The following is a 16,428-nucleotide window of genomic DNA, read 5'->3' on the forward strand; positions in this document are numbered from 1 at the left end:
AAAAAAAAAGAGGGGGTTGGGGTTGTAACTCAGAGGCAGAGTGCTTGCCTAACACGTGTGAGGCACTGGGTTTGATCCTCAGCACCATGTAAAAATAAGCAATAAATGAATAAATAAGTAATCGAGTTATAAAAAATTTTTAAACAAAGAACAAAATAAAACTGTGCCAGTATTACTTAAAAACCATTTATTACTAAACTGTCACTGGTTCAAGATTAGACTGCATGGAATACTAGTGAATCTGCATTGATGCAGTGGTGACAATTATGTGGAGAAATAGGGATTTTCCAGGGCTAGGGATATAGCTCTGTGGCAGACCATTTGCCCAGCATGGAAAAGGCCCTGGGTTCAATCCCCAGGCATGGGGGGTAAGGGTTGGGGGTACACACTTTCTCTAAACCCAATACAGAAAGAAAAGTAAGCCCAGGAGGGTTTGCTGGTGCTTATCCTCTCTGTGGAGGAAGAAGTCTAACTCCTACACAGCAAAGCAGCATAACCACTGTTCTCTGAGCAGCAACAGTTAACTTCATAAGAAACCTATAATCTAAAACTGTGTTGTCTACTCCAGAAAAGACACAGATTTTGGTCAGGTTCACATTCCATATGTAAAACATCAACTTAATACCCAGTGATATATCCTACACATAGATCCTATAGATATTCTCTGGATACAATAACAAAAGACTATTTAGTCAAAGCAGCTTACGTTGAACTGACCTCTTTTAAAACCAAAAAACAACTTTCCTGAGCCACAAGGTGTGGGCACATTTCCAGTTACCCATAAGACACAGGCTTCACTCAGAGTAGGTGCACAGCCTTATGAGTCTGGCCCATCTACTGTGCCTATGCACACACATCTCTCCTAGCATGGCTGGACTTTGATTTATAGATGGTATTGAGATAAGTTAAAAAGTTTCCAGGTTCTGTCACTTTATGACAGGTCTATGGTGTGACAGTCCCAGTGCACTTCCCAGTGTACTGTGGGCTCTATCACACAAAAGCTGCACCTCCTGTGAAACCATGTTCCTAACCTCTACACTAAAACGCTCTATTGTGAAATAAGAAATAAACACCTTTAGTACTGATTCTACCTAACAAACTAAACTGGGATGCTGGTGGTAGAGACACACCTATGTCAACCAGCATACAATTCTGTGGTAGAACTGCCTCCTTCATGGAAGGCCTAACAACATGGCTACATTAAAAATTAAAGGAAGGGTTAAGAAACTGGGGGTAAAGGAGTGGGTAAATCCAAGCGGTCAAGGTGAGCAGCCATGCACCTCACACCTGCCCACTTCCCTGCACTGCTCTGCCTCCTGCCAACAGGGATTCAACTAGAAATAAATGGCTGGGGTTCACTGGGAGGGCCTAAGAAGTGATAAGATCTGAGATAAGTCCTTTTCCGTTAGTCCCTGTGGTTGTTTTATTTTTCAAATTCTGCACCTGACTGACCATTAAGATTACTGTGACATAGAAGAGAACCAGCATGAGGCAAAGCGGCACACGTCACAACTCAATTCTGCATTGCTATACAGTGGCAAAACCTGACAATCAGGATTGTGGTGCTTTAACTTAATACTGTATTTGGCTGATGATCCTAAATAACACTTGGTCAGCTTTTGTGATCCAGCACAAAACCCCATGCCCTGTGAGCCACCAGCTGGGCCGTGGCAATGCCCTTGACTTGAGGCTGGAAAGCTTCAGCGGGGACATAACTTTGATGTACTGTCTTTCCATATCAAACTGCAATGACTATCCCCAGATCAGGCATCACACAAAGCGCTACCAAAATTAGATTATGGCTAGTTAATAAAACTACCGTGCCCCTTTAGTGTCACCACAAAAGCTGCTTCTCTCAGCTTTGCTTGTATGCAAGATCAAAAAGCCACGGCTGTTTGGTTTACAGGATATGGGGATAAGAACCATCTGCCTGGTCTGGTGTCTCTTTAATTAAAACTTTAATTACAGATATATCTCTGCACAGATATAGGGAGTCTATCAGCTCCTGTTCTTAATTACCTGTGCTAATGAGAAATGAGAAGAGAGTTAATTTTTGCTGAGTGTCTATTATGTGCAAGAACTTGTGCCAGGCATGTAAGGTGAACTAGAGCTGGTAAGGGAAACCCAGAGTCAAACCATGACCAAGAGCTTCAATGCTCTGGACCAATTCTCCTCTCACCATCACAAAAAGTTACAGATTTTGTAGTTTCTCCTTTGGAAAAATGCAAGGATAAGAAAAAGGATCAGACCAAGAGAAAAAAGGACTGGACAGACAAACCTGAACAATCCAAGTTTTGTTTGTTTTGTTTTTGTTTTTGGTACTGGAAATTGAACCCAGGAGCGCTTTGAACACTGAGCCACATCCCTGGTCCTTTTTAATGTTTTAAGATATGGTTTCACCAAGGTGCTCAGGCTCTCCCTAAGTTGTTGATGCTGGCTTTGAACTTGAAATCTTTCTGCCTCAGCTTCCCGAGCCACTGGGCTTACAGATGTGCAAAACCACACCCGGCTGACCATTCAAGTTTTGTGGTAGGCTTGTGTGATGTCTGCCATGGGCACATTTCTGAACCCACTTATAGATGTGTGTGGAAAACAGAATATCTAGTCTAAATGCTCAAATTGTCACATGGTACCACAGTAACCACGGCCACAGTTTCCAGGGGAAACAACAACCACAAGGAGAACAAATGAGCTGTTTTCAATTGTTTCCTGCCTGGGCAGAAATTCCCTTTCTGGTTAGGGCAGATTTTTACTGAGGAATGACAAAAACACCTTTCCATACCTTTACCACGTGTTTCTCAGCCTCCGCAAAGCCTCGAAGGGCTAAAGGCCATCAGAAGGAACTCCTAAGGCAGCCAGCTGGCGCCTGGGCCAACCTGCTGGGGTCCAGGGCCGCACACACAGCCTCCCGACTTCCACGCTGAGGAGGCCTGCCACTCCCCTCAGAATCGCCCCACCCTTAGGTCACCTCTCCTGTGAAAAGGGGAAGCAGAAGGAGGATTACTGTGACTACTTCTCCAACATTTCTGGAGGCAAACAGTTAACTGCAGGCCTCTATGCTGTCACATTGTTTGCTCTGTTCTCTGTCCCAACACACAAAATGCGATGAGAGAGGATGAGAGAGGAGGCGGTGGCAGCAAGTCCAAAAGCCTCTCCCTCTCAGGAGCAGGTTCCTCATCACCAAACAAAAGGGGGTCTGACAGAGGGAAATGCAGATCCTCTGGCTTTTTTAAGCCTGATAAAAGCGGCCTCTAGAACAACCTAAGTCCTAAGCTTCTATACTACTCAGTGACTAAAGCCTGACATTCCTCAGCTTATCAGAACCAGTGAAACTAAACTATCTAAATTCTCAAGATAAACCAAGTTAGGGCAGACAATCACAAACAAAATCTAACCAAGTTCAGGCTAACAAGTGGTAGTGCCTTCTCCTTTGAAAAATGGATTCTAAGACAAATTTAAAAAGTTCATCTGAACACCTACTATATGTTGTATACATGGAGTATTTCAAGTACTTTTCAGTTTGATGACTGATACACTGTCAACATCAGATAGAGGAAGGCAAGAAAGAGAAAAGAGAGAGGACAGAACTTTGGAGGAGGGGAAGAGAAAGGAAAAATAGATGCATCAAAGAGAAAGAAGACAGATGAAAGGGCCGGAGAAAGCCAGCAGGGCGCTCTACTTGGTTCACCCTGTAACTAAGAGCAAGCCCACCTCAGGGTTCTCACACTTGACTGCTCTAGGGAGTGGATGCTGGGGCTTTGCCTTCAGGAAGGGTACTGATCAGTGTTGGCTGAATGATTAAACTAGAGATCCATTTTAATTTACAATGTAACCAACTACAGAACTATTTGCACTAGTCCATTTTTCAGAAGCATAAGTCAGTATGTGCACAGGGCATTTACCAATTTTTGTTTGTTTAAAAAATAAATAAATAAATCTTCCTATATTTCTGAACCTGTTAATCAATGGTTCTCTGTTGGACCACAATCAGTCACGGGATGGGGCTAGTGCTCCAAGTGTAAAAAAAAACTGCACAACTGATTCCAGATGCACAACCAGGATCAAGGAAGCCATTGCTATAGAGACCCTACAAGTGCCACATACATAATGGAGCCTTCCTGATAATGGTGGTAGTGGACTGTTGGAGCCAGCTATTCCATCATATGAGATCTTACTAAGTTAGGGGTGCTATTAAGTTAAAAAGTCCAATGGCTGAGGGACACTAATGCAGTTCAGGTCCCTACAACCAAAAGAGCAGAAGAGTCTCTTGTTAAAAGAGGTTCCACCAGGTTTGCAGGTGAATGCAAGGCAGCAGGTATCAGGAGGTAAGCAGCACCTGGACTTAAATGCCAGTTCTGCAACTCTGCAATCTACTAGGGATGTGCACCTGGGTAAGTGTATTTAGCCTACCTAAGCCTCAGCATTCTCAGGTACAAAACTGGGTTAACAAACCATCCACCTTCTGGATAAATCTGGATGATTAAAATGTATGTAAAGCACTGGGAACAATGCAACACACATTCTCATGCAAGAACAACTGTGAGGTCCTATCCTTCTATCTACTTAAGAAGAGTCCAAAGCCTCATACAGTCAAGTAAAAGCCTCTAAACAGTACAACCCTCTGACTCCTTGAAAGCCAGCTAGACTGCTTAGCAGAGTGGAGGTAGGAAGGCTAACTAGGCAAAAGGCACTCCCTCCCTCAGATCTCTCCCCTTATGCCTCCATAACCCAGAAGAGTTAAAACTAAAGAACATACAGACAGAGGGTCAAGCGGCTTCTAGCGGCTGCACTTCTTTCCTAAAAGGTTAGGAAGCCACGTTTAATTTTACCCACTGAACTTTATCTGTTTCAGAGGTGCTTAAATATCATCAACTGTGCAGTTCCCACTCCAAGCACTCAAGGGTTTCTAAATCAATGTTAGAAGACTAACGTGGGCAGGGGAGAGGGGCATTGAAGTGTCATTCTGTGTAAGGTGTATGTCCTGCTTGCGGTGTGCAGTTGTGGCCACGCTTGCTACATGTCAGCGCTGCTCTGAGGATTCCACACACATCAGCTCAGCTAACACTCACCAGGATCCTTTGAGTAGGTGCTACTATTATCATCCTCAAGTTAAAGAGGAGGAAACTCAGGCACAGAGAGGTTAGACCGCTTGCAAGAGGCCAAGGTGGGATTCAAACCACAGCAGCCTGGCTCCAGAGCCATGGTCCTGGCCCTTCACCACGGGGTTCACTACCACTGCCTCTTGGCACAGCCATAGGATGAGGTTCAGTTTCAAAAGGACCTTTCTTCTGAGCTCCCAGTGTGTGTTTCATTTATCCTCCCAACAACCCTAAAAGGCAAGTAGGAGACACACAGTATCTACATTTCACATACACAGAAAATGGAAGCAGCATCAATGAAATGTTTTACAAACTCCTACGTGGTCAACCAGACAGCTAATTTCAGTTTTCCACTCCAAAATTAAAGTGTTAAGTTCTTTCTGTTTGATTATTTTAGTTTTGGGGCCCACCACCTCAAAAGACACCAATGACATGTCCACAGACCTTGCTGCCAGTCCAAAGCAAGTTTTCTGACTCTCAGGCAAGGGTTTTTTCAGTGAATCATTATAACAAAAACTTACCGAAGTCCCAAATACAAACCATGTAACTAATGTTCATTGAAAATAAAAAGTGTATTCATGTACTAGCTCTCTTAGAAAAATTAGGTTATCTTAAATGTATTTAGCCGAAAACTTTAAAAATTTCAACTGTTATAATCACAAAATAAACATGACAATAGAAACATTTCTGCACCTATTAATGTCTCTACATCTTTTACTAGAAGCTATAATTTAAGTATTTGGCTCTCTCAAGTAGATGGGAGCCCACAGGGGAGCCAACTCTGTCATCAGGGAGCTTGTGACTCCCCAGGGAACCAGGCACCAGCTCATCCCTCAGCAAGAGGAGTGGAGCTGACAAGCAGTCACTGTCCCCTGCAGCCCTGTGAGTCTATGAATTTCAAGTCAGGCACCATTCCTTTGGTGCTAGAAGGACAAGGCATCAATGGAACAAATAAAGGACATACCTGAGGCAAAAATAATTAAATAAATAAATAAATAAATAAATGTTTTCTGGATCTGGAAAATTTCTCTGCACAATTGTGGAACACATTATAAAAAAGAACACCTCAAAATTCAAGGTTCGGCAAGGAAGCTGCTCCCAACCACTGGAACATTTATAATCACAGGGGCTTTGCAATCACAAGATGAGTTGACTATTTGTATTCCTCAACTCTGATATTTTTCAATTCTGTGAAAAGAAAAGATACCCAAAAGGGCAAAGGCAGCTTTCCAGGTAAATAGGTGTAACATGCAAAAAAACAAGCCTTCAAGCTGAAGAGTTCGTGAGAGTTCCAATCTCCAATGAACAGCTCACCACAACTAATTTTAATTTGTGGTTCTAATGAATGATATAAACTTTTATAGGTATCAACAAAGCTCAGAGAGGACTTAAATCCATTTCAGTGCTCATTTAGCAGCTTCAGCTGTGTGCAATTAAAACATCAGCATTAAATGTTAGAGAATAAAATAATGAGACACTTAAAAAATCATCTGTGCCTCACTGGGCCATGTTAAGAGTCCACAGCTTTTTTTTTTTTTTTAAACATGGTTTCTGAGGAATATTTTTCCAATTCAAAGAATTAACTCACATTTGATTTTTGGTTTGTTTTGCTTTTAAGAATTTTCTGAAAAGAAGACTACCATAAAAATACATTATTTGTAAATCACTCTGTTATAGGGACCATCAGAGCTGACTGATAAAGTTTCAGCAGAGACAAAAGCACATTTTTTGGTCAAGTTAAAACTGTGACTTTTCCTTAACTTAGGTCTCAAAGAAAAAAAATACTGAAGGAGGTGGGAAAGGTAAACACTGGTAATGAAAATAGTTTATATTCTTCCAGCCCTTCAATGAAATTAAAACTAATACTCTAAGTTTTCTCTCCCCAAAATACTTGAGAATACAAAATATAACCTAAGGGTGCAGAACATGGCTGCTAAGACTAACAAATTCAAGTGGCTAGTATTTCTGAAGGGAAGACAAGTCGTCCTGCAATGGCAGGGCTGTGTGGTAACAGTGGGTGTGTGACGGGGAGTGGCAGTGAAGTGGAGGTAAGGGGGGCGGGGTGCAATACATGTGAATGTCACTTAATTCAGCTTTTGTAAAACACTGTAGAAGAGGAACTATCCTGTATGGGGAAATGCACTCACTAAACTTAAATTTTAAAAGGATGAAAACACAGATTACCTTTTATTTTATAAAACTGAAATGAATTTTAATACAAAAAATGAAGACAGCATTTTGCAAATTTATCGCTCAAAGGGTTATCTCTATCTGAGGAAATCAGCGTGCTACACTTTGAAAGATGAAATGTTACAGCTTGTACACCAAAATTAAAAATGAAATTAAATTAAAAAATGAAATGGTTACCAAGGTAATGCAGGTCAGGGGATCAAAGGTGAAGGGTCACACATTATTAAAAAGAAATCCAAAAGGACGGCTGCATCATGATCTCTGCAAAACAAAGGAGCTCCAGTAAGTACAACTAATATCTCTGAGAATTTTAAATCAAGCTCTTGAAAAGAAGATTCCACTGTAATTGAACACGGTCATTCCTGATTCCATACAGAGTCATTTTTTTTTTAGGTACAAAACCAATTTTTAATTACCTGTTACCAAAAACAACTTCATAAACATTTAGCCATTTGATCATATTAAAACCCAAAATATCTCAAATTGACATTGATTGGGGAAGTAGTGATATTTTAGTGGGAGCCCACACCCTGTTTTCTGGAAATGACAGTGTTTGATAAGTTGCCAACATATCAGAAATCTAATTTGGTCACAGCATGGTGAGTTTTTTCCCTCTCCTCAAGGAATGAGTTCCAAAATTGAGTTTTTGCAAATTTCTTTCATTTGAAGTAGCTGCATAAAATTTCCATTATTGGAACATTTAGTATAACAATGTTCTAGAAGATAGCAATAAAGTGATACATGATAAAATAAACTGTGTAACTATATCTATTAAGATCTGTTCTCACATTCGACTCTCACTGCACAGGGAAAAAAAGGCATTTTAAGCAAAATAACTTGCTAGTCCTACTGGAATTACAAGGCGTTAATAGAGGCTTGACACAAAGAAGATCTACAGAGGGAAAAAAGTAACAGACTTAATTTCTTCAACAAATGTTATAATGTACTCTTTCCCATTAACTAATTTATGTTTTTAAAAAGAAGAGAAAGAGCTAAGTTTTGTTTTGAAAAATGTAGCTACCACCTAAATCACAACATAGTTGCTTAACTTTGAGCAACAGTGAATTAACAGTTAACAGTGCAATAATTTACAGTTACAGTAAACAACTGCAATATTCATTTCACTAGTAAATAAAACAAACAGTTGAGCCTACTGCGATTATCCTCAGCATCTCATCTCTGAAAACTAAGCTTGAGGGGGGTACATTGCCTGATCTCAGAATCCATACTTCTGTTTACTGGACAGCAGGTTCTAAGAAGCAACACACATTACGTCCTGCCACACAGGAGAGCAGGTGAAGCACAACTAGCAAAGGAACTTGGCTGGGTTACAATTCTTTCATAAATCCCCACTTGCCATTTCTTCTTCCATTCTCCCACGTCAGCTCTGCCCAAAAATATAACACTTAAGTTAACCTTGTTAAAATCAAATTCCCCAAACACTTACAGATTAAAATAGACAACTGTCCAAAGGATTTTATTAAAAGGAATAGGATATTCTTTCTAGTGACTTATGGCAATCAATAAATAAACAACTATAAATGCCAGATTTTTGTTCCCTCTGATTATGTGTGTTAAAATAACTTGCAGAGTTTCATGCACTGGATACAAGTGAGTTAGTGCCCTAAGGCCACATTTCTAAAAACATGACTTTTTCCCTTTAAGTTGCACTGCTAATGAAAAGAAAAGCAGCATTCCATTTTTCTGGAATGCTCATCTCACACAGTCACATATGCATTTGTTGCTGGGAGGCATGCAAGCAATTTTGAACACTACAGAGAGAATCAATACCCATCAAAACAATGCATACATTGTTTTAGTAGCATCATTATTTAGACCATTTCAGCATGTTTGTAACAAACGGCAAGAAGCCAGCAGTGTGATGTTAGTTAAGTTTTGTTTTCCTAAGATATTACTCTATTAGAAAGAAAAAGCAACAAGACTATTCAGAACAAACATCTCTATAGGTCATCATATTCATTTCCAAAACCTGTATTTTTAAAATAATCTCTTCTTGACAATTAAAGATGATGAAGTACTTACGGGTGACTTTAAAAAGTCTTCTAAGTTATTATTAGAATTCACCAACTCACAAAAAAAAAAATGGTGCCCTAAACTTTCTACCAGTTAATCCCTGCCAGAAGTTCCAGACACCCACTGCCAAAGCAGCATGTCTCCACTTCCAAGGAGTCAGGAATTGCTCCTCAGCACCTGAATATGACAACCAACAGAATTCCCACAAATGATTCCATGGGACTGAGTCCATCTTTCCACCTAAATATTCGGCAGGTCTAACAAACTGGCTTTGAAGGAAATTGTGCCAAAATAAAAACATTTTAGGTGGTTTAAAAACAAAAAGTCAATGAAGGATCTTAGGAATGTTTTCCAAATGAGTTTGTTATTGGGTAAAGGAAGGTAAGGGCAGTACGCAGTTCACCATGATCCTCAGAGCCAAGGACCTCACAATACAAGTGAGCAAGAAAAAGGCAGCTGGAAACCCTCAGGGGTGACACAACCCCAGCCAGCAGCTGACCCCCACCCCATCCACCCCCCCGCAACAGCAAGAAGAGCCAATTCTCAGAGCCAGTCCACTTGCAGAGGGCAGGTATGGGAAACTCACATATATTTTTCCCACAGAACAATGCAGTAAGCAGCTGTTATGGTTGACACCCACCTATTTGCCCTGGAATTTTTTTAAATTACAGTTCTGCTCTGAATTCTCAAAGATGACTGGGCCTGAGTAGCTTCCCCCCAAGCCCCCCAAGAGGTCAGCCCTGGTCCTAACTTTGGAGTCAAGGTATTCTCTCTGTGGAACCTCCTTCCTGCCTCCGAGTCCTATTCCCAGGCCCCAGACAGCAGTGCCTCATGAACTACAATGACCCATCTTCCTTCTCCAGCAGCCTCCCATTTCCTAGGGCCATGGTCAGCTAATAACTGAATGGACTGAATTAATACTATGACTAACAGACTGAGTGGCAATCAGCAAACCCCCAAATGGTCAGCCTGAACGGTGTTTTCACATCGAGAGGTACAGAAGGCTAGTTAACCTCAGAAAGACTTGTTACAATTATAGCTATTCTTTCTGTAATCAGTAATGAATTAAAGGGAAAGGGCTCAAAAACCCTAACCAAACCCAAAACCTGTGGGTATAAACATAGTATACATGCTAATCTAAAACTGGAAATGACTCTATGTCACCACACTCATGAGCTACAAGCCTAAAAGAAGAAACACACAGAACCTGTCTCACGGAACATCAAGTCACCGGTGCTCCAGCAGACAGTATTTCTCCAGGGAATTCTCGCCCGCATAAGCTCTATCTGGACAGCAATGAACTGGGATGTGCACTCTCCATTACATGTTTTGTTTTGGTTTGTTTTTTTGTTTTTGTTTTGCAGCAGGGGTAGGAAGGGAATGTGATCCATAAGCACAAGGAATTGTTTCAACTCTCAAGACATAGAGCAAAAATGATATTTCTAAGAAGGTTAAATCATGACAGAAAAGCTGCCACTTTTACCTCAAGCATAATGCCTTCAAAATAAATACATGGAAGAACTAGAAAGAAATAAAAATATAGTCAAGAAATTCAAAGAATAAGAGAAACTAGGTGACAGCTGAATCCTACACATTTTACCAATTCTTATAATAATAAAAAAAAAAAAACAGCTATTAACTCAATGATAATAATAGAATGCTTTCTGCAGTGGAAACTAACTTCAGAATCCAACACAGGAGCACACACCTGTAATCCCAGTGGCTCAGAGGTTGAGACAGGAGAATCTCAAGTTCAAAGCCAGCCTCAGCAACTTAGAGAGACTCTGTCTCTAAACAAAATATAAAAGGGGCTGGAGATGTGGCTTGGTTAAGCACCCCTGGGTTCAATCCCTGGTATCCTCCCACCAAAAAAAAAAAAAAAAAAAAAAAAAGAAAGAAAAAAAAAAAACTAACTTCAGCAAGTGTATTCAGCAACTAAAGCCCAAAGTCAGTTACAGTAAGGGGGTAAATTTTATTTTTAATCTATAAATATGCACAAAAACCAGCATGCCATTCAATAAAATGTAAAATGCGCTTGAGCTATATATATTCTCCAGTTAAGGGGGGATTATATTTCTATTCCACTTCCTGTTGCCATTTATGTGAGTTTTTCCCATATGGAATAAATGCCATCCACTGAAAACCCAAAGAAGAGCAGCATTTGGTTCTCATGTGTGCAGCTCATCCACATGCCACCCATCAGCCCTTCCTCTCCCCTGCTGCCAATAGTCACCACTTTCCCAACCCTTCAAAAAGTACATTTCCTGTCAAACTTTTCAAAGACAGTCTAAGATACTTGTCAGTTTCTAAAACTTTCCATAAATGATACAGTAACCTATACCTATAATCATCATATTATTTCCACTATATTCCTCAAAAGAAAACAAAAGCGGAAACTACAATACCTTCCTACCTACCATTTTATCCTCAACAATTTAACTTTTTCCCCATAATGGCTTCAAAGATTTCACAAAAAGATGAAGTGAGTAGGAGGAAAGAAATGCAAATCGTCAGGACACTTCCGAGTGATTCACGTGCTGGTTATCATGGTGTGGAGTGTGGGGACAGTCGTAAAGTGTCTACACAGGTACCCTTTGTAAGGCAGACGCAGCAATGTGCAGTTTAACAGAAAGACAAATGAGACATGTTCTCACTTCTACAGGAGCTAAAAAGTTGACATCATAAACAGAATATTGATTACCAGAGCCTGGGAAGGCTGTGTAGGGAAGGGATGGTTAACAAGTGCAGGGGGCGCTGGTGGATAGAAGGAATAACTTCTAGTGCTGTATAACACTGTACCTTTCAAATAGTTAATGAAGAGGATTTTGGATGTTCCCAACACAAAAATAAAGTAAATAAATAAATAAATATCTAAGTTAATGGATATGCCAATAACCCTGACCTGATCATTATACACCATACACATGAGTTAAAACATCATACTGTACCCCATAAATATGTGCAATTACTATTTGTCAATCAAAAATAAAAACTTAATTTTAAAAAACAACTGTGTTAACTTATTGTATGCCAACTGCTCCTCAATAAAGTTGTGTAAGAATGAGAACAGCAGATGGGAGAACATGCCAGGGACGTGACTTCCCTGCATGCTCAGAGCCAGGCTGCCATGCTGCAGCTGTGGCTGCCCGTGTAGACAATGCCAAGAGATTCACGGGGAAGCCCATGGAGCTACGATTCCTGAGTTACTTCTTGTCTTCCTGTAACCTGAGACAATAAAAGAATCCTCTGACATTTCCCATTTCCTCTAGTCACTGATTCTCACACTTCAGACTAAATACGAACCCCCTATCTAAACAGTGTCCTTGTACAAGTAGCTTCCCATATCCTCCCAGCAGGAAATTATAATTTAGGACATCAAAGAAGTACCTAAGGAATCTAGATTTCTGGTAAATCCCAGGTAAGTCTGGCCAGGAGTCCACAATCCTCATTTTAGAAATACTGCCCAGGTAAATTCAACCCAATCCTCCAGGACCCACAAACATACACTGGTCTCAGACAGGCAACCAGTTACAGATATCGAGGTTGCTAAAATGTAAATTAAAAATAAATTCAAGGGGCTGGGGATATAGCTCAGTCGGCAGAGTGCTTGCCTTGTAAGCACAAGGCACTGGGTTCGATCCCCAGCACCCCAAAAAAACAAAAAGAAAAAAAAAAAAATTCAAGCTGGTAACAGTTTAACAGGTCTCCCTTATGGACTTGAAAACTTTAAAATGCCAATAGAGACCTGAAAAGTCTTTAAAACCCCAAACAGCAAAGCTACATTTAAAGGTGGAATGGCTAGAGGATATAAGAAGTCCATTCTGGGTTTTAAAAATCACATACAGCTGAACCTGGGTTCAAGCAATACCTCTATCTCTTACTCCTTCTGCAACCTTGGACAAATTATTTAGTTTTCCAACTTAAGTCTCTTTCTTCATTTAGAACATGAAAATAATAACATCCCTACCTATAGGGCTACTGTGAGAATTAACAAAAAATGTTAATATGGACTGTATGGCAGGGTGCTCAGCACCTAAAAAGTAGGGGCATTAGCTCTGTGGTTACTGTGATCCTGAGGCTGATCATCTTACATTCCTTTTCTTATCTGAGTCCTTCCACAGCTTACAAGGGAGACACTTCTATCTCTGTTTTTTGCAGATGGGTAAATGCTGCGCTCAAGACTGTAAATCTTAAAACTGACAGCTGAATTCAAATGGGATCTGTCCAGTCTATTCCACTAAAGGAACAGTGAGGGGTTGGCCTGCAGGTTCTCCCCCAGTCCCCAGCAGGCTCACACACTCAGGTCCCCACATTCTGCAAAGGGCACCCCGTAGCTACTGATTCATGTGTGCTAAAGTAGAGAATGACCGAATGGACAGATGGGTCAAGAGTAGCACAGGCTGAACACACACCACTCCATTCCCTACTGTACCTATCACTGCACCCTGCACAAGGCATTTAAAAGACTGCCCAGGGTATTATATCAATTGACTGAGAGACATCAACTCGAGAACTTATTTGCATATACCTTCATGCTAAAATCAAAGAGTACTTGTTTCCATTCGAAAGACTAAATTAATCCATAAATAAACATGTACTCCAGAGCAAACTCGGTATCAGGTAACAGGGAAGGATACACAGCAAAGACCAGAGAAAGTGTCCACTGGTCTACCTCAGCACTGGAGGCTAATTCAGAGCACGACGGGTACAGCGAAGAAGCACAGAAACACATATCAAGGGCAGGACCCAACTGCACCCCAGGGCTGGCTTACAGAGAAAGCATAAGGAACAGTCAAGTTGAGACTGAAGGAGCACAAGGTGGTGGGTGCCTGTCATTCTAAGCAGGAAAGGACCACATTTTGGAGCAGAGTGTGCTGAAGGAATTCAGGGTGAGAAACCAGCAACTGGGACAGAAAACAAAGTGAGAAGGGCTTGACCAGAGGATGGAGAGGGGACAATTCAGTTACACAGGACAGTGACTGTTGAGCAGCAGGAATGGCGTCTGAAGCACAATGGAAATTATTCACAGGTGTGAGGAAAGAGCATTTCTGAAAGACCACTCTGGGTGCAGACCACACTGGGAGGAGGATAGAGTAGAGCAGGCATGTGGTCAGGGGTGCTCCTGAAGCAATCTGGAAACAAGTCATGCTGCCTGGACAGGAGTGGCACCTAAACAGAGGGATTTGAACAGAATGGAAACGTACTTGGGAAGAAGAGCCAGTGGAAAGTGGTTTAGAGTTAGTACAGATTAAAACAGGGAACGTGTCAAAAATGACCTCTTCTTGGGAGGAAAATGCTAACTTCACAGTGAAGAAATCTGATAAACAGTACCTCAGTCAGGTGACTAAGGTTAATATCACCAGTAATAAGTCACGTTGAGAATAGGAACCCCTGATGTGATGTAAAGAGAACAGTTCTTTTCCTTTGTGGTCTTCCTTCCAAAAACCCATAACCCCAGTCTAATGATGAGAGAAAAAGCAGACAAACCCAAATTGAAGAACATCATATAAAATACCTCACCTGTCAAGGTCAATAATAACAAGGAAAGTCTGAGAAATTGTCAGCATAATGGAGCCTAAAAACATACGACAACTGAATGTAATATGGCATCCTGGGTGGGATTCTGGAAAAGAAAAGAACATTAGGGGGAAACAAAAGAAATCTGAATTTCCTTTGGAGTTCAGTTTATAATAATGTATCTATATTGGCATTGGTGGTGACAAACAAACCACAGTAATTTTAACAGGGGCAACTTGGGTTCACAGAACTCTTAATGTTCTTGCAACTTCGCTGTGACTCTAAAAGTATCCCAAATTAGAAGGTTTGTTTTAAAACTGACCCTCAGGATATGACTTGAGCACCTGAGAGGCTGAAGTACCCTTTCCCGAGACAGTACATGGGGTTAGGGTGCACTCCCTTTACCGCAGGCATGCAAGGCAGGAGTAGCCCATTAGACACCCCAGTGCAGACAGTGGGGAGGCAACTCAAGTGGAACTCAGTACAGAGGACCTGAGCTCAACAAGCAACGGAGTCCTTGGCAAACAAACTATGGAAGTATGTAGGATCACCGAGAATAAGAATGGACAGCAAGGGGAGAAGCACCCAAACTCACAGGAGCAGAAAGCAGAATGGGAGTGGCCAGGGGAGGGGCTGGAGGAAACAGGAAATGCTGGTCAAAGGTTACACAAAGAAGGTCTAGGATCAAGCCCTGAGCAAAGTCTGGCTCTGGGGAAAGTATGGCTCTCAGATTTGCACACCCATGTTCACAGCAGCGATATTCAAAATATCCAAAGTAGAAGCAACCAAAGTGTTCGTTAAGGATGGAATAACAAAATGTGGTCTATACATAATGGAATATTATTCAGTCTTTAAAAGAAAGGAAGTTCTGTCACATGGTACAACATGGATGAACCTTAAGGACGTCAGGTTAAAAGAAGTCAGTCAGTCACAAAAAAAGATAAACACTCCACGTGTAAGACTCCACGTTCTGAGGACCCTGGAATAGGTAGATTTGTAGATGGATGTTAGAATGGTAATTGCCAGGGGCTGGGAGAGTGGCATGGGGAGTTGGTGTTGACAGGAACAAAACTGCAAAAAAGTTCTGAAGTGGGAGTGCATGATCCCAGAGCAGCACTTCCTGAACACTTCCCTAATCATGTGCAGCACACTGGGAATGGGTTGCAGGTATTGATCCCCGGTCCACTGTGAGGGGACAGGCCACCCAGACCACATCCAGAGCACTCCTCCACCTACCAAACGGCCCTGCAAATATTCTTATTCTTGATGTATTCTAAGATATGAGAAAGGTTAGGAAGTAATGGCTAGAGAAATACAGGTAAGGATTATTTCAATTCCATCTTCAACAGCAAAGACAGTTGCTCTATTTACATTTTTCATCAACCCACAACTTCCAAAAGATTATGTGACCTCAACTTATTGAAATCAGTACAGAGATAATTCGCACAAATGAATGTCTATGTAAAGTCACACCCCTGTTTTCTGATAGATACTTAAGATGGGAAAAGAAGCAGTAATGTCCTCTTTATAATAAGTGACAATAAGTAAATTACTGCATAAGGAAAGGCATATGGCATGCAACTGATAC

General features: G+C 41.1%; 1 protein-coding gene across 22 annotated transcripts in view; it reads right to left on the reverse strand.

The window, feature by feature from the left end:
* Positions 1 to 16,428, reverse strand: part of Camta1 (calmodulin binding transcription activator 1) — a 772,653-nt gene that overhangs the window by 692,620 nt on the left and 63,605 nt on the right. For 2 of the 22 annotated variants that reach the window (XR_007109572.1, XR_007109568.1), the window contains 3 exons: positions 7,467 to 7,550; positions 5,070 to 5,329; positions 2,783 to 2,973 (listed from right to left, as the gene is read on the reverse strand). The exons of 13 other annotated variants lie outside the window; for them this stretch is intronic. Coding sequence is in view for 2 of the 9 variants with exons in the window: in XM_047559215.1 (XP_047415171.1) it covers positions 7,542 to 7,550 (9 nt within the window). In the remaining 7 variants the exon portion in view is untranslated. 7 more of the 22 variants (XR_007109573.1, XR_007109570.1, XR_007109574.1 and 4 more) reach the window with 4 other exon arrangements.

The sequence above is a fragment of the Sciurus carolinensis genome, chromosome 1 (assembly GCF_902686445.1).
Source record: "Sciurus carolinensis chromosome 1, mSciCar1.2, whole genome shotgun sequence".
Classification (NCBI taxonomy): Eukaryota; Metazoa; Chordata; class Mammalia; order Rodentia; family Sciuridae; genus Sciurus; species Sciurus carolinensis.